Source organism: Drosophila sulfurigaster, chromosome 3 (genome assembly GCF_023558435.1).
Source record: "Drosophila sulfurigaster albostrigata strain 15112-1811.04 chromosome 3, ASM2355843v2, whole genome shotgun sequence".
NCBI lineage: Eukaryota > Metazoa > Arthropoda > Insecta > Diptera > Drosophilidae > Drosophila > Drosophila sulfurigaster.
The window spans coordinates 4,789,344-4,808,751 of record NC_084883.1 but is presented as its reverse complement, the minus strand read 5'-3'; the positions used below and the strand labels follow the sequence as shown (position 1 = coordinate 4,808,751).

The 19,408-nt window shown below is 37.1% G+C and overlaps 1 protein-coding gene across 5 annotated transcripts in view; it reads right to left on the bottom strand.

Annotated features, from left to right (window-relative positions):
• Window positions 1-19,408, bottom strand: part of LOC133842196 (ecdysone receptor) — a 56,087-nt gene that overhangs the window by 1,946 nt on the left and 34,733 nt on the right. For 2 of the 5 annotated variants that reach the window (XM_062275201.1, XM_062275202.1), the window contains exons 3-6: window positions 13,032-13,085; window positions 1,329-1,873; window positions 1,113-1,256; window positions 17-169 (exon numbers count right to left, since the gene is read on the bottom strand). In XM_062275201.1, the coding sequence (XP_062131185.1) occupies window positions 17-169; window positions 1,113-1,256; window positions 1,329-1,873; window positions 13,032-13,085 (896 nt within the window). Of the gene's footprint in view, window positions 1-16; window positions 170-1,112; window positions 1,257-1,328; window positions 1,874-5,806; window positions 5,939-13,031; window positions 13,086-19,408 lie in introns of those variants that run through there. The other 3 variants (XM_062275203.1, XM_062275204.1, XM_062275205.1) reach the window with 2 other exon arrangements.

The following is a 19,408-nucleotide window of genomic DNA, read 5'->3' as shown; positions in this document are numbered from 1 at the left end:
AATATAGAGTCATTACCTTGAGTAACGTGATCTGATCCTCTTGGGGTATCTTTGTAAACGCTGGTAATCCTTTCGCAAACTCCACTATCAACTGCACTGTGAGTATGGTTATCTCGGTGATGTGCCTGAAGCTCACATCCGTCTGACTCTCATTCTCATCGGGTTGACTCTGCGGGTACAATGGAGATGAATGGTTAATAATTGTAAGCATACAAATATATACTATGAAAGGTTTATGTTTAGTAGAAATATCTATATTAGTTGATTGATCAATCACTCAATAAGAAACAGAAATATTAGTCGGAATTGTTGGTGTCAACGGAGTGACCAAAGTTTGCTATATATATTTTAAATACGGTTATTGATTGAGCAATCACATTGTCGATAAATATTAAATATGAAAATATTAAATTGTTACGATAAGCCAACGAAGTGAGCACAGTTTGCTTTATATTTTCAATATAAATATTGATTGATCAATCATGCCGTTGATAAGAAGAATAAATAATATTATATAAATTTTTAAGTGCTTAAGTATACTACGAAGCAAAAAGAAATAGCATTCTATTAAAATTATATTCCAGAACAATCAAATTTACATGATTTTGGATTGATCAATCCATTTATGCAAAGTAAATAATTTGTTTTTAAGAAACGTGGCTTAATTTGTTGAAGGCGAAAACTCGGTAGATTTATCAATTAGAGTATATAAAATAATTTAAAAACAGAAATGTATTTAGATCTTATGTCATTTGATTGATCAATCATATTGTCGATAACAAATACCATTAAACAAGAATACATACACATAAATTGATATATGTGATTAATAAATGGATTAGTTTAAATTATGCAGTAATAACAAAATATTATAGACGCACTCTAGAACAATAAAATGTATATGATTTTGGATTGATCAATCATTTTACGTAAAGTAAATAAAGAAAGAAAGAATGAGAAAGGCAAAAACTCAATAAATTGATCAATTAGATTATAGAATTTAATGCGAAGGAAGCTTGTTGGAAATGGATTTGGAGCTCATAAAATTTGATTGATCAATCAAACAGACTTTAACCATTAAGCTATGTAGAAGGTAAGAGAATCAAACTTACCATAATACGCTTGAGATCCTCTTCGGATGGCTGCTCATAGCCATCCTGATACCAAATTAATTTATATATAACGGCCAACTGATTGAACGTTAATGGAGGTATATTGCGCGCTTGACACTCGGCCAAAATATCATCAGGTAGTAGCTGTAAACGAAAGAGAGAGAGAAAGATAGTTAGTTAATGGAACTCTTTAGATCGGATGATAAAGTAAGTTACCGGAATTGTGGCATGCTGGGGGGCCTCGCACGTCATGAGGTCGAGTATCTCCTTCTTGACGTAGTCATGGGCACCGTGGTTGCCACCTGCGCCACCGCCACCAATGCCCTGCCCCGAATTGGAGTTGATGCCATGCTGTGAGCTGGGCGAACTTGTCACCTTGTCCTTCTCCTTCTGGGCCTTCTTCTCGCGCCGCTTCATGGCGCACTGATTCTCCGGCACAACGCACTCCGGCCGCATGCCCACCGCGAGGCACTTCTTCAGTCTGCACTCCTGGCACTTGCGCCTCATGTACATGTCCATCTCGCAGGCTCGCCCGAACTTGCAACAGTACACAGCATTCTTCGTGACGCTGCGTCGAAAGAAGCCTTTGCAGCCCTCGCAGGTGAGCGCATTGTAATGATACCCCGACGCCCTGTCTCCGCACACCAGGCACAGCTCCTCCTGCAGCCGAGGCGCCGGACCCTTCTTGCTCTTCTTCGCATCGCAGCCCTCGTTCGCTGAGTAGCCGTTAAGGCTGCTCGAGGGCGAGAGATCATCGCGACCTGTAAAAGTTAAAAAAAAATATATATAAATACATCAATTCAATTTACATTTAAATTCTTTACTCTTTTTTGTCTTTTTTTTTTTTTTTTGCAATTTCCGTGAATTTTAAAACATTTGTTGTTATCTTACATAAAACATTAGACCCAAATAAATAAATTTTTAGCAGTTGCCAGTTGGACTCGAATTTGCATTCGCATTCGCGATTTCTGCACAAAATTCAAAGACTATATCACATGTTCATCTCTCTCTCTAGCTGTATATCTAGCTACACTCTTGTAGTATATATAAGTACTTACTATATATATATGCCTGACTATATGCCTGTCTGTGTAACGGTGTGTCGCCGAGAGGCCGACACAAAATCCAACACAAGAAATTTAAAATTCAATTAACGTGCGGCTCAAAGTCGCAAAGAATCTGCGTAAAATCGAAAAAGCGCCGAAACAGAAACAGAAAACGAAACGGGCATTTGACAGTGTTTATCAGAGTTCTTTCTATACGCTGAGATCTGCCGCTTTTAATATTTATTATCCACACAGTTTTAACCTTTAACCTTTAGTGGAAGTCATTTGCAACTCTGCTCTAGATTGTTAAAGGGGGTTTACTTGCATAACATTTAAAATATATTGTAGTACATATTAAAACTATTTATCTTTTGTAGTGATTATAAGGTTTGCATTTATATTATTTAAATGTTATTCTCTTTCATGTGGATCATAAATATGATATTTTAGAATAACTTAAGTACCAATTAAAACACAGATTTGTAAATTATAACAATCATATTGTGTCATATGGTATACTAAAAAATAAGTAAGCAATATAATAAATACTTGGAAATATATATGTACGAGCACATTTTTTATACTATATATTGTAGAATGTGAATGTGTATTTTGAGTGGCTATGAGGAAGTTATATTTATGCAAATTAAAGTATTAAAGTAGTACAAAAATATGCCCTTACTCTACCTGTCTACTATGCATAAATGCAAAAATGCAGCTTGTAATTTGAATTCGATGTGGAACGCATGTGGAATGCATATGAAGCTTAAGTACTTAAGTACTTGCTTATTTAAAAAAAAATAATATGAAAACAGTACTAAAATATGTGTTTACTTTATTTATGAACTATGCATAAATATAGTCAAATAACTTGCAATTTGCAGTCGGTGTGGAACGCATGTGGATCGCGCGTGTATTATGTTTCTTGATTATTTTAATTCAACAATATTGACATTGTATTAAAAATTGTACTTTCTTAATCCGATTACAAAATGTAAAAGGAGTCAATTGCAATTTGTATTCGATGTGGAACTCATGTGGACTGAATGTCCCTAAGATGGAATATTATTCAAATTGTACTAAAATATTTCCTTACTTAATCTGTTTACTACGGATAAAAGAAGTCGATTGTAATTTGCCTTTGGTGTGGAACGCATGTGGAATACATGTGTATGGTGTTAGCCAAGACATTGTTAAACACTTGATTATCTTGTGTTCAACACCAAATTCAAGCTGTTATCGATTATGCTATAATTTGTGGCATGGCTCTGAACAGGAAACTGTGCGAACTGTGGACTTTGAAGGGCTCGGCTCAGACACATAACGTACAAATAGTCACGTTCGTATCGCACAGAAATAGCTAGAAGGAGGGAGGAATAGAAAAGGGGGGAAGACAATGCATGGCAAGCGACAACAAGCATATCAAGTGCAAGTTGTTGCTGTGTGTGTATGTGTGTGCAAAGACAGTAATAATCGGGCAACCCATTGGACAGATGGATCGCTGCTTGAGGGGATTGGATGGGGGATGGGAGGAGGGAGGAGGGACACTGACTGTGTTGTTGGCCAAGTAGATAAAAAGATACGACAAAGAGGCGTTGCTACAACTACAACTGCAGCTTAGCACAGCACAGCGCGAAGCACTTGACTAAGAAGCCGCAGTTTTTGCAGCCACAGTCAAAGCCGAACACTTGGCCACAAGTGCAGCCCCTTCCCTCCCCACCCTGATAGTCCTGCCCCGTTATGTGTGAGTGAGTGCAGCGTGGTGCATTGTCGGCATAACACAGTTTTTTTCTTGTACGCCAACAGGCGGCACTTTTCCCTCCACACACGCCAAGCCAAGCCAAGGCAAGGCAAGTGAAGTCGCGACGCGACGCGTTGCGATGCCATGAAATATTGCGCATACGCCCAGTCGTCTTGTCCGCTTTCCCACTTTCCCTCCTACGACAAGTTTAGCGTTAGCGTCGTCGTCGTTTCAATTTCACTGCCACCGAGCAAAACGAAGAAAATAAAAAAAAGAGTGAAGAGAAAAAAACACGCTAAATAAAATGAAATAAACTGCGGCGTCATGCAAACTTCGTCTGCTTCAGCAGCGACGCCAACTTGACTGCAAATTTTCACTGCAACGTGTGGCAAGTGTGTGTGTTTGTGCCGCTCGCATGGTAAATGAAAAATGCAGTAAATTGCTGTTGCGGCAAAGAAAAAGTGTGTAGCTACAACAGCAACAACAACAATAGCAACACACTAGACGAGTAATACGAGAAAACGGGCAGCAACAAAAATGAGAAAAAAAAGTAAAAACCTGACCAACCACACACACGTCCCCCTCTCCTCTTCCTCTTCTCATCATCATCATCATCCTCCTCCCCATGCACATGCCTCTGCCTGTGTGTGGCAAGTTGACTTCTCCTGCCTCCTGTTGTCCCCTTCGTAGTTTCCACAGAGTTGCTTTATCGCTGACAACGTCATGCAATGTTTGGCATTTTCATGGGTTGTTTGAGCTTTACAACAAAGCAACTTTATTTTAATCGCTATGTTTGAGCCATGACAAGTTAAACTCTGTGCCTGATATCGCCATTTTTATGCTGCAAGCAAATATTCCACAGTGTTCTATACGTGTTTTTATGATTTATGATAGTTCTTTCATGGAGCTAAACATTATCTTTTGTGTTTGGAAATTGTTTAGAATGCGGCAAAGATGTTTTGTTTTCTTGTTTTGTTAAATATATTACACTTATAGGTGATTGATAGATCAGCATATTATGCTCATATGGTAGAGACAAACAAGTGGAACGTAAGTTTGAATGTGGATCGTATGTGATATCGCATGAATTACACAGCTTTCAGCTTGTGGATTCTATGTGTACTATATTCATTGATTGCCATCCATTGCTTTAGCTGACTTCCTCCATTATGCTTATCTCACTTTCCACTTGCACGATCTGCACTTAACTTCAATCAGCAATCATAACTCTCTATATACGCAACTCGCTTGTTGTTGTTCGAACCTATCTGAAGGCCACCGTAATACATACAAACGTACATATAGTATGTATGTATCCAAGTGCATTTGTAATAGAACACGTTCTGCTTGGCGCCAGGTGGCGCTAAAAGTTGCCGCATCAGCTCATTGGCCGCCATTTTGCTATTGCAATTACCTCAGATTGAAGCTGCTCCACTGTAACGCATCAACCTGATGAGTTATTATATTTCATATACACAAGCGTACATACATTCCTACAACAAATACCTATATACATATAAAGCATTGAAAAGCAAGTACAACAAACACAAACAGAAACTCAAACGAGCCACATTTCATTTTTCACTATGAAAAGCCATTTTTCCAACTCGCACACAACGCCAAAGAACGCCATGAAGTAACAAAACAAAGGCGGGCAATGGGAAAAAGCAGCAGAGGCAAAAAATAGACGCCAACCGAGTACAGAAACAAAACACAAAAGGCAGCCAGAGGCATTCCCCCTCCTCATGCCACGCTCATTCACAGTCCTCCTCACTGCACCTCTCCCCTTTCTTTCTCAGTCAAATGTTGAGCCCGGCCTCTGCCCACATTTGGAGTTCATTGTGTTATTGTGCTTGGCCGTCTCTCGGTCTCGGTCTCGCTCTACAACGTTACGCCGCACTACATACCCACATAATCCATGTAAACGTCCAAAAGCTACGCGCTGGCAGCGACGGCGACAGCGGCAGTGGTGGAGGCAAGAGCGAAGGCGAAGGCTGAAGCAGAGAAAGAAGCAGCGATAGCGGCAGAAGCCATAGCTATGGTCACGAGAGCACAACACAAACTGCAGCCGCCGTCATCGCCAAACAACTTACACAGCAGCCGCACACACACACACTTATGCAGTACGCTCTCTTGCTATCTGTTTACAGAGTGTGCTTTTTGCTCTCACTCTCTGTCTGTCGCGGTCGCGGTCGCAAGCTCTCGCTCTCTGGGCTCTCTTGGGCGCCCTTGCAGTTCGCAGAGCTGAAAAATGTTGATGTAGGCCTCGAATATGCAGTTTGCCTTTGGCATTGCCACTGTCACTGCAAGCAGCGCTGCCAGCGTCTACGTCACTCGTTGCACTCCTTCCCTTGCTATGCATGTGTTCTGTGTTTGTGTATGTGTGTGAATTGCATGTCGCACACAATTTGAACGTGGTATAGGTAAGTTCTCCCTTCTGTTTTCTGGTTTCTGCTCGTCCGTTTTGCGTGCTTTTTTGTTCTATGCTAAGAATTGAAACTTTTTTTTTATCGTATTTTTCTTTTTCGTTGTTTTGTGTTCTACTCTAGTCACTGTATTCTATGGCAAACTTTTTTTTACTTGTTTCAGTGCATATTTTTAAGCGGCTTTCAATGTGTGTGTGTACATGTGTGCGGAGCGGACTTTAGCGCGGGAAGGGAAGGGCCGTGCAAATAGCGCCTTCTGCAGCAGTGCAATAAAGAAAATAAGAAGCAGCAGCAGTACAATAAATATGTATGCAAGTCAGAGGCTTTTTGTTGTTGCTTTGCCATCGCAGCTGCCTTCACTCTGCTGCTCCCCAACCCCCTTGCAAACTGTCTCTCTCTCTCTCTCTTCTCTCATTTCACGCTATGCTGTGTTATATTAGCAAGTTGAAATCTAGTCGACTGAAAGTCAGACAGCGATTGGGGAACAACAACAACAACAAGAGCAGCAGCTGCAGCAAAAAGTTGTTGTTGCTTTCGGTTTGTTTGCTTGTACGATTTGCAGTTGAGTTGTAGCTACAATATAAATACAAATACCCACAGAGACTCACACATCTATATCTCATCTCGTATCACATATTAAAAATCAAATAAAAACTCTCATCCGAGATTTTTGCCTTAAATGTTTTTTTTTTTTCAGTGAATTGTGAAAATTTCATGCGAAATGTTTTTGTGAGTGGACGAGGTTTGTATTTGGAATGGCATGCATTGCAATTTAATGGCGCCATATTCATTGTGAATGTCAGGGAATGAATCATACATACTATATGCGAACGCGTACTATATCATCTGGAAAAGTTATTTATAACATCGCTCTCGAAAGATGCGAAGCTCTCAAGGGTTTGCATTATAATTGTGGAACATGTGAACATAAGTGGCACACATGTAACTAGCTGCGTTGTGGAACGTAAGTGGATTCTAAGTAATTTTAGTTGCTAATTTTTTTGGAAAGCAAAGCTAATGTTGAGCAATTGATCGATAATACCGGACTAGTGGAGTTGTAATAAATATATATGTATCTTATTAAAGTTTCAGTTATGAACATAATCAGTGTGGATTGTAGGTCTCATTAATTATTATTTTTGGAATATTATAACTTTCTCTCTCCCTAATTCCCAAATAATATTAATAAATTGAGGAATAGGAAAGTGTTGTAATAAATTTGAGTAGTGTAATTTATTAGAGCTGCAGTTCTCAACATAAATCTATGTGGATAGCAAGCTTCATTCATAGTACTGTGAAGCAACCCTTAATTATTATTTGGCTCTTGCGCCCGAAAAGTCATAAAGCAAATCAAAAACAAAAAATCATTCCATTGACACATTTTTCCATAACGTTCGCGTTGACCAATAGCCCTACAAGAGGCCCAAAGCTCAGTCGATTACATAAATAGGGCTGACGACCCTAACTCAAAACGTAGTGAGGCCAAAACATTAACAGCCCTTAACCATGGCAACCCTAAATTGCAAACCTAAATAGTAGTATTGCTTGCCTCCCCAAGGTACACAACTGGCTGTCCTACCTTGGCTTTGGCTTTGGTCTTGACTTGGCTAAAACGCTTTAAGCCCAAACATCAACATGGCGTTTATACTGTGCATTGAGTAGGGGAAGCGAAGAGGAGAGGGCTTGGGGGTGTGCAGGAGATGCAGGGGTTGCAATGCCAGGCGCCAGTTTGTTAGCTGGAGTTGAAAAACTGTACCAGAAGCAGCGCATGGCAAATGCATTGCCAACAGTGTTTCTCTCTCTCTCTCTCTCTCTCGCTCTGTCTCTCTTTCTCTCGCTGTCCCTTTCGATCTCGCTGTGGGGTTGGGGGGTTGCTAGATGGGTTCTAGTGCAAGGCTGCAATATATTTTGCACGAGTTTCTCGGTGGTTAGGCACGTTTCGGCATAAGGCGGCACAGAATTGATTTTTTCAGTTCGTTGGCATGTTGCCTAGGTCCCAGCAGTCCCCTTTACCCCCATCCCCATCCACCCCTATGGACCTCCCACAATGCGATGACCACGGCGTTGCACAGGGTTGCATTGCAGCGCAGTACGTCACAGGGCTGGAAGTGGTTTTTAACCTACTTAAAGCACAGGTCGACATTTGGCGAGGGTCGTCGCATGACCTTTGTGCTTTGACTAAAGTAAAGCAAGGCGGTGATGATGGGGGGAAGAGGCAAGTGAGGGGCAAAGGCAGTATTCGATTTACCATTAAATGCGTGCTGGGCTGCAACTGCTTAAGAGTCAGAATGCGGCACTAATTTGCATAGACCGACGGCGAGTCAAATGACGCCATTTTATGGCGTCGCAAATTCTGTAAAATGGCTGCCAAAACGTTGTAGTTGCTTTTGGGGAGAGGCTAGAAGCAGACACGGCTCGCAGGTAAACGAAAGTATTTGCAGTGGTTTCCGTTTCCGTTCAGCTTGTCGAGTTCAAGGAGAAATGAGTCTTTGGCATGACATCAACAAGGTGCCGCCATTTTGTGCAACCGTTGAAAAGTCTACAGTGTTATCGATAACATTTAATCGACTGCGTATGCAAAGTTTCTAAAGCAAGCGCCTTGAAATATGCTGCATTAAATTGCTGGCTTCGGAATGTTGCTTCTATTACTGCATTCCATCGTTCTCTCTCACTCTCTCTCTCTGTTTCTTTCTCTCTCCAACTCACACTACTGCTCAGTCATGCAATATCTCTGGCCCACTGGGCCGACATATTCGTTTTTTATGCGCCTTTAATCATGCACATGTTTGCATAAATACCCTCCACACACACACACACACACACACACAAACGCATACTGCTTTGTTTACAGTTGGCTTTTTATAGTCCACACATATGTTCGACATATTCAGTGGAGTCTTTTATTGCACTTTGCATTGCGACGCTGCAAGTCGTTTACCAACACTGCTGTGCGAGCGCGACACTTAACAAATATTAAAGTGTCTATCTACATAGCATGCGGAGCTGCATTCATTTAAATGCTGTTGTGGCGCAACAAAGGCGCAGCAACAAAAAATGAAAAGAGTAATCCAGAAGCTGAGCAAAAACAATGGAGTGTAAAACAAATGGCAATGGAGTGAAGCCATTAACAAACACACACACAGAGACAAACACACTTGCATACAAAGAAAGTTAAAATAGTAGATGAGCAGCACAGAAATGCAGAGAAGTTTCTGTGCGAACAAAAAAACTAAACAAAAGTCACAACGCCAATTGTTAGTCGCGAGCTCCTTCTAAGCGACTGCCTATGACAGTGTGACCATAACAAAAAGGTGGTGGATGATGGGAGGCACAAAAAGCGCTAATAGAAGTGCGCTGCCAACTAAATGGTGTGAAATTTGGCAACAAGGCATGCCAGGAGTTTTGCATGCCAATTTGCATTAAAAATAAGTTTGGCCACCACGCAAAAGAGCTGCTGAAGTTTGGCAGCACTGAACTGCATATTGTTTTTAATAAAGTTTTGGTATCAATTGCTTGGATCGATTGCAGCCCTCACATAATGCTGCTGTACCATTTGATGCACTGTTGCCACACTTCAGTCAAGTCGAGAAACGTGTTTTAATGCACTCACTGAAGCGTTTCTCGTATGCAAAAAAACAACAAACTTTATATTTTTCTGCTGCTATTCAAGTGCAGTTCTTGTTGTTGTTGTTCTGATTGTTTGGGAGTTTTGCGAGTTGTACGTTGAAAAGTTGGAAACGGAAGTTTTTAATTAAATGTGAAATATGAAAAACTGTTTGATATTTGAAATTCAACAATGGCTTTAAGGTCGATAACGACCTTGTGGCCACAGGGAAAAGTCAAATGCAGTACACGAGTACGAATGCGAGAATACGAGAGTGCGTTGAGAATACGACTGTCTGTCTGTATGGCTTATTTACATTTTATTGTTATTGTTATTACATTATCAACAGCATGTTGTACAAGCTTGTGCAGCATCCGCAGCATCAGCTTCAGCTTCAGCTTTAGCTTCACTCACAGTCTGCGACATCCTACACCGTTTCCATGCCCACCCTGTCTGCGTCTCTATTGTTATCGTCGAGCTCTCTTACTTATTAAATATCAGCCACATTGTTGATGGTCAGTGATTTTTATTGGACTACAACAACATTCGGAATGTTGTAGAAATTGAATGTTGGACTCGTTTGTTGTCTTGTCTTGTCTCGACTTGCGTCTTGACACTCTTATTCTTGCTCTTCCACTTCGAGTCAGTCTTGTTCTGCCTCTGCTCGTTTGTCGTCTCTTATTATTATTATAACTGTCTGTGTTGTCGTCTGTGGCGGGTTACTGTGCGTCCTTGAAGTCATTTACGTCACTCGACAATGCATCTGGCTCTGGATGGCGATGAGGAGAATTGGCGAATCAGTGGAGAATGCAGCCTCAACTGCTCGGTTCGCATAACAAAGCATTAACGCACCCTCAGCTTCATTGCAAACAAAGGATTAAGAGCCTAGACAGCCGTCTTCTTCTAGATACAATTCCAATTGGGTTTAACGCTATAAATAGTTGAGAGACACATTTAATGCCAGCCCGCAAAAACATCGCTGTCGAAGCATAAAAAATGCATTTCTGCTCCATCCATCCAACTTGAGCTTGAGCTTGAGCTGAGGCTTTTACAGTTCTTAAACCACAACGATGTAAAAGGGAATTGTATATGGACAAGACTGAGGAATTAACGTCAACTCCTAAATATATAAATATATTTCGCATTAAATAAGAGTTGAATCTCATCTCAAGATAAATACATATATTTTTAGTAAATATTGTAAAATTCAAGCAAATATATAAATATGTGTCTTATTTAATTATTATCTTTACTCGTATGTAGCAAAAGGCATTGAACTGAGATTTAAGTTATCAGATTTTCATATGCTTTGCATTTTTTGCCTTATTACTGAAAAACGTGGCACAGCTGATGCATCAGTTGTATGCAATATAAGATTGTGTATACATATGAAACAAAATTATATATAGTATGCTTGTTGATTGTGTGCGTTCACTTATGCCTTTGCCTTTGGGCGTTCGCTGTTCTACGATGCGTATGCGCAATATATTTTTGGTTCGCTGACTGTTGACATTGTGGGAAATTCTTTTGTTGAGTGCAGCAGAAAGTGTATTTGCAGCGCTGAGTATTACATTACCACCACCGCCTTTTCACCGCGAGGCATTTGTAAGACGAGCAGTGAAATAAAACAGAAAAAGAAAAAGAATGAAGCAGCTATACGAGCTATTACAAAATACAATTCCTGGAATTTCTTATAAGCAGCCCGAAAACTGACTGATGAAAATATGAACTTAATGCGATTATCAATTTGTTTGCCTGCTCACTTTATTTCTCTTTTTCCTTTTTTTGGTTTCTTTCTTTTTGCAGCGCCAGGCGAAATTTGTGCACAAAGCGAGAACCTGAACTCAACTGAAGACAGTTGACGTTAAGCTCCCAAATGTAGTATTTAAATTTATGAAATTATTGCAAATAATATGCGATTTACTACGCTTATTGCGTGCCCTGAGCCTGAGGCCTGAGGCCTGAGGCCTAGGCAGCTTTTTATATCTATTGTATTATCGCGTATTAATCTTAAACGTGACAAATTGCCAACAAAAACTTTCGTTTGCCACACCTGTCCATCTCGCATTTGTCGCGTCTTTCACTCTCTCACACATTAACTACACATTTTTATTATTTCTATTTTTTGTCATTTTTTCTTGCAGATAAATCACTCGCGAAAAAAACCTGACGATTGCCTGACAACAATAACAACTGCGATAACAACAACAAAAGTGTGAGGATTTAACAACAATTTTTTTGTTAAACTCGCCAAATTTTGCTTAAGCTTTCAAGTACATCGAATTCATCATAATGATGAGAAGCTACTGAAATGCTTATAAATCTTGGGCATGCTTTCTGTTTTATCTTCCCTGATTTATGGCCGCTCATTTTGGCACTTGTTTAGACCTATTCTTGATAATTATTTTAATGGTGATTTAACTAATGTTAATTTAACTATCAAGAAAGAGTTTCTTTTAGGTTGTCTTAGTTTTAAAATTCTAAATGGGGAAGAAATTATAACACTATTTTTACAATTAAAATGTTTGCATTTACATAATTTTTACATCCCTTTATATTGTAATACTTTATATAAATATACATCTTTTAACTATTCAAATGTTATAAATTTGTTTCATTTCATTGCAGCCAATTTGTGTGGTCAAATTCGTTTACAACAACATCAGATAACACTCCCCAATTGTTGGCCAAATATTATAACAAATTTGGCGTTGTTGTTTTTTAAAAGTATTATTATTGAATGCAAAAAAAAAAGTAAAAACAATTTATTATTTTTGTTGCTATGACAAAAAGTGTGTCAAGGGGCAACTTGTCAGTCATATGATTTCTGTGCGCCTGTCAAAAACCTTTTTTTTTTTTTGGTTTTCAGTTTTTGATTTTTGGTAAGAGCAAAAGAAATTACGCAAAGGCAGCCTGTCGGTGTGTGTGTGTGTGGGTGTAGGCATAAGTTTTGTTTTGTTTTATTTTATTTCATTGTGTTTTTTTCATACTTATTGGTGCGTAAGTTTCGCAAGACAACTCGGTGTATATGAGATTACGAGCATGTGTTCAAATGTGTATACTTAATGTTTATAAGTAGCGAGCACATTAGGAGGGTTTTACCTGTAGAAAGGCAAATTTGCTGTGACATTTCGTCGTATGGTTGTGTGTCATTACCTGCAAGAAGAGTGAAACAAAAAGAAATGGACATTAACGACGTGTACAAAACTCGATATACTTATAGCTACGTGAGTTTATACCCTATAACTGAGAGCATGATGGAAAAGAGTATGATAAAGCGTTAAGAATAAAAATCATAGTTTATAATTATTATCATACAGTGTTATAAATATTATGATTTATATTTTAGTATGTTTGGAGTATATTAGAGTCTTTTAAGAATATTACGGCAATAAGTTTCTCAAATTCTTTTTAAATTTTAAGAATCAATATCAATATAGTAAAAATAGTTTTCGGTATATTTCAGTATTTTTAGTATATTCATTTGGTATATTTTCTTAATAATGTAATAAAAAATTTCATAAAAACATGAAAATTGATATTTGTTTATTTTATATTTCGAAATATATAATATATTCATTATAAAATTATGTCTTAGAATATATATTTTTATGAATACACATTTATTTTTTAATAGATTTTTTTTTGAAAAAGTTTCTCTTTGTTCAATTGTGGCACTTATTTACTTTGGAATATACATTATATACATATATTTTTTGTACTTATAGGTGACAATTATGTTGAATGTTTCGTAGACATAATAAATACAAACTTACTTTGTTTAGTTTAATATTTGTCTAAGTCAAATGGATGCGGTTCTTTATTCAGTTCTCTTGGCAAATGAATATTATGTAATAACTGCAAGTCGTTTCAGCTTGACTCCTTCAGAATTTTGTTCTCAAGATGTTAAGATGTATAACTTTGTTATGTTTTGTTTTTTATTTCGTGTTTTGCAGTTCGATCTAGCGCATCTGGCTCCCATTACATTTCCGCAAACAGCAAAGCCGCAACAACAAGAATCAGATATATCATATACACATGAGTGTGTGTGTGTGTGTGTGTGCTAAGGTAACTTCACAGCTCGTCTAACTTCCGCTGGCAACTTTAATTACAAGTAACAAAGCAAAAGCAAAAGCCAAACGACCAAACGACCGACAATTTTCTTCTCGTCGGCTTTGGGTCTGGGTAAATGAAACCAAAGCTCAAGGTAAAGCTCAAAAGCACCGACAATAACCACTCAGAACACCAGCAGCAACAACTAACTAAAACCCAACTGTGTGTGTGTGAGTGTGTGTGTGTGTGTGGAAATTGTAGACACTTTGAAATCGACATTTCATATACATATTACTTTAACGTCCCAACTATTTATAAACATGCGATCATCATGCGAAAAACAGCAAAAGAACCCGAAGAAATGTTGGCTCCCATCAGAAGAGGCAGCAACAACAACAACAACAATAACAGCAACAAGAAAAACAAAAAGAACAGCAGCAGCAGTTGGTAGCAAGAAGCGTTAAGAATCTAAAGAACGAAAGACCGATTGGGGCTATTAAAGCTGCCAGGCTCACAAACACACACCAACACACACACGCACACACAAAGTGGGCTGTCATTTGCTTGTTAAACACCTGGAGGCGTGGCCAGCTGAAATGAATACGCTTCAAATAGCTTAACCATAATATGTAGCATCAAAGCTCAAGATAGCTTTCAAGCTGGACTCACTTAAGGATGTGACCTTTATTATATTTCATGATAAACACATTTCTCTGTTTCCATTCAAATTTTAAGAATTTATCGATGTACCAAATAAAGCTTTCTGTATATTTCAGTATATTTTATATACGAATATATTAGTATTTTTTTAAGAATATTACAACAATAAGTTTCTCCATTTTAATTAAATTTTCAAGAAATTATCGATATACTAAATATAATCTTCGGTATATTTTAGTATTTTTACTATATTAGTATATTTCAGGAATATTATTGCAATAAAATGTTCTATTTTAATTTAAATTTAAAGAATTTATCGATATACAAAATATAGCATTCGGTATATTTTAGTAATTTCTTAGTATATTAATTTGGTATGTATTTAAGAATTTTACCGAACTGTTTTGCTTTTATTGAAAATGCAAAGCGGGTTTCTCACAGTGGACTTTATTAATGGGAAATTTAAATTGATTAAATTTATCAAATTGCTATTGGCAAAATTATCAAATGTGATGAGATTCTACAAATTCCTTTGTTTTTGTTAATGGCAAAGTTATATTGTTTGATAGAAAGATAGATTAATATTAGTTTCAAGCTAAGCGATCACATTCAACTTTACGAATTATATTTATAATGATATTAATTTCTAATCTAATTTTAAATTTGAAAGAACTTGGTAAGTTTATAATAGTATTTTTTTTTAGATATTTTAAAAATGAAACTAAAATAGTAAATTAATACGAAAACAGAATCAGAGTTTATTTTGAAGTTTTCATTTGAAGTTTGAAATAGTTTTAATTACGCAATAAAGCAAGTTTAATCAACTAAACTTATAATTGTGTTGTCAATTGGCCACATTTTGGATCAAGTCGAGCTAATAAATGCCAGCCCCACAAACAAACATAAGCAAAAAGAATTGTTCTAGACAGCTGCAAAAAGTCTCAGCCTGAGAGTTGTTTCAACTAATTTCAATTATTTTGCGGCTTACAACCTGACTGAGGCAGGCGATTAAATTAAATGCAATTAAACCTGATGATGAATGAATGCGAAAATGAAAATACAAATAAAAATGAATGCGAATGCGAATAGATTATTTGTGGGATATTAAACCGAACTGAACTGAGCTGTTGAGTGCACAATAACAATGAGCAAAACAATTGCAAATAATTTGCGATAAAAACGAAAAATGCAAAAGAAATACAGAGAGAAAGAGCGAGAGACCAAAGCAAACCACTTTCAATGGCTCCCAGACCCACCAACCACCAACAAACAACTTGTTTGCCAAAGTGGGTAAGGGGCATGTGCAACGAGTGCACTGGGCAAGCGGAGCACAGCAAGTTTTTCAGTAATTTTTGTTTTGTTTTTTGTGTCTGTTTTTTTGTAACCGCTTTCTAAACATGCCACAATCAAGTTGCATGCGGCACACTCACACAGACTCTTTTCGTTTCATTTGAAAATGGCCAAGTTGCTGCCACAATTTGGCCTTGAATTTTTAATCAAGTTTCGCAGACAAGCCCCAGGCATTGATCACGGCCTCAAAAGCCAACCTCAAACCAAGCAGCTAACATCTCAAATGGAGTCGTAGTCAAGTTGGAGCTCGATTCGACTCAACTCGACTCGACTCGATTCGAGTATCGACTTGTGGCGACTTCACAAAAATTGCTCGGTCATGTTTTAGGCAACAAACTGCGAATATTACTCGTTAACTTCCAAACAAGTTCTATTGAACTTGGTGGCTCAAAGCATAACAACAACACCAACAAACAACAACAAAAAAGCAGCGACAAAACCTTTGCCTTTGCCTTTGCCTCGTCTGTTGCTTTGTGCCAAATGATTAATGGAATAAACGCGCGCAATTTTCGCCACAGTCGCCGCACAACAACAACACTCTCTCTCTCTCACACACACACACACACACTCACTCGCAACTCATAAAAACTGATACTTATATTAAAAAATATTATTTTACCCAACTACAACAACAACAATAAAAACTGCCTGCTGTGCAGAAACACGCAAAACGATGATAAAAAAAATTAAGAAAAAAGAGCGAACAAAAACCTAAAAGTAAAAAAAATTATGTTCAACAGAACCTGCATAAATTTAGTGAGAGTTACTACACAGAAATAAAGAAAAAGCAAGACTAAGAACTTAGCACTAAACTTGAGAAAAAATGAGAAAAAACATTCGCTTATTTGAGATTGTAAGTAAAACACTTCATAAGGCTACGATTAGTCTCAGCGTGAATTAAAATATATTAAAAAACTTCTTTTGTACAAATATACTAAATTCCTATGTAAAATAAGATTTTAATTTAAATCTAAATAGGTAAAAAAAAACTTGAGAGACAAATTGTGAGATACAATCGGAATGAGATTTTTAAAATTCAAAGTTCTGAATGTAACAGTAACAAATTTATTTATTAAAGCAATTTTTATACCCGTTATAAATACATATAAGTGTATTATTATAAGTGTGCGTTCAACAAATGTATGCAACACGCAGAAGTCATCACCGACCCCATAAAGTATATACGTATTTATTCTTGATCAGGTATATGGTATATTTGAAATGTATAGTATTATATATTGATATACCAAATAAAGCATTCGCTATATTTAACAATTTTTTCAATTGGTATGTTTATTGAATAATACTGCAATAATAATATATCGAAATACCAAATGTAGCCTTCAGTATATTCTAGTATTTTTTCAATTTATTATTTTTGTATATCTTATGTATGTTATAATACCGCATTTTTTTGCTTTTATTGAATGGGTAATGGGTATCTCAAAGTCGAGCACACTCGATTGTAGCTTTCTTTCATGTTTGCAAATGTATTTTGAAATAATATATTTAGTATATTTTGAAATGTGGCAAATAATAAATAAAGTACGCACAGATACTATTTTAGTTAAAGTCCACAAAAGAGTAGCCTAATAATTTATGATTTCAGGAGTCAGAAGCACATCGAGTTTATTCACTTGAACGTCTGCTATTGCACAATTGAAAATAAATAAATTGTAAATTAAAAACTTGATGACAGTATGGCAACTGTAGAGAGGGAGATGGGGGAGGGAGTTGAGAAACCGGCTGGCTTTAATTAATTACACGCACATTTTTGGGGCGTGACAGGCAAAGGCAAAAGGAATTGTCATAAGCCATGCAACGCGACTCATGACTAATAAACAACAAACAAAAAAGACTCAAAAAGAATAAAAATAACAAAAAAAATAAAAAGAAGTTTAATGAAAAATAAAAAAGAGACAGCGTCGGAGACAGAAACCCAAACTGCGCCTTCCTAAAATCATAAAATAAATAAAACTGAAGGCAGCTAAAAGCCGACATGTGTAAACTCTGACAGGCCAAAGGGACAGGGAAGGGGGCATGGTCAGTGGGGTAGACGAGGAAGTGGACTGTGTGTGTATGTTTGACTTTTGATATGCCTCCCAAAAGACAGAGACAGAGCGAGAAAGAAAGAGAGAGATCCCCGCTTGCATTTCAAACACACCCAAAAAACATTTTAACAAGAAAACACATTTTCGGGTATTTTTTGTTCGAAATGCATTTTAAGTCAACGACGAAATTGAATCATTTGACAAAAGGCAACGAGCTTTATCAATTTCGCGGCACACACACACATACAAATACACATACAACATATTCGCTCGAAATGCAAATTATGCGTTTAGGTAGAGACAATCTTTGACCCAAGCAAAAGGGGGAAAGAAAGGGGAGAAACATAACAAGGCACAAACAAAAGTGAAGAAGTTGTCGCGCTTGTTTTTGCACAAATCCCGATTTCGTTTCCATTTCAGATGGACAACCTGAACGAAAAAAAAAAATACACAAACGAATCGAAGAAGCCTCTGGGGACTGGAGGAGATCCATGTATGCAAAAATATGCAGAGCCTATAAATCAAAAAACCGTGGCTCATTTGACATTTATTTGTGTCTTTGCTGTTCATGTTGTTGCTGACGGCCTTTCCACCTCCTTTCTCTCTCTCTCTCCCTCTCTTTCTCGCTTTTACACCCTCTTTGTGGATTTATATAAATGTCTGAGAGCTTACAAATATATTCATTATACTTGTATTATTCCTTTCAAGTCATCGCAATAAAGGGCTGACTGCATCGTGCAAAAATTTGTCGCTTGTTTTGCGGCTTGCTTCGTTTTATTTTTCGTTAATGCTTGTGACAAATTTTTGTTGCAAAGTTATTCTTTATTTATATTGGGGTGCAACAGAGCCAATAATTAAGATATGCATACAAATAATGGAGACAATTAAAAAGGGGAAAAGGCGAAGACGAAAGGGAAACATTAGAAATAAAACCAAAGACATAAAAACATTATATAATTACTTATACAAAGACTTGGAGCACTTTTTGATTGATTAAATTTAAAAAAAGTGTTTGGTTTCAGTCCTAAAAATACGCAAATGTAGTTTTTAGTGCTCAATAGAAGTACTAGAAAATAATGTATGTACTAAACATGTGCTTGATATGCATATATTTTCATTTATTTTTTAATGAAAGTTTAAAAAAATGACTATAATTAAAACCTGATATACCAACAAAAAAGACATTTTAAACTTTGGTATATTACAAGCATTTAAATTGTGCTCAATAAATACTGTTTATTGTATAATAACATACCATATTTTCTAGTATATTTAGTATAAATACTAAACTGTTTATTAGGAATTTGACAGCAATTTATTTTTAGCTTTATCATATTTAACAAGTTTTAATCATGTTTTATAGAA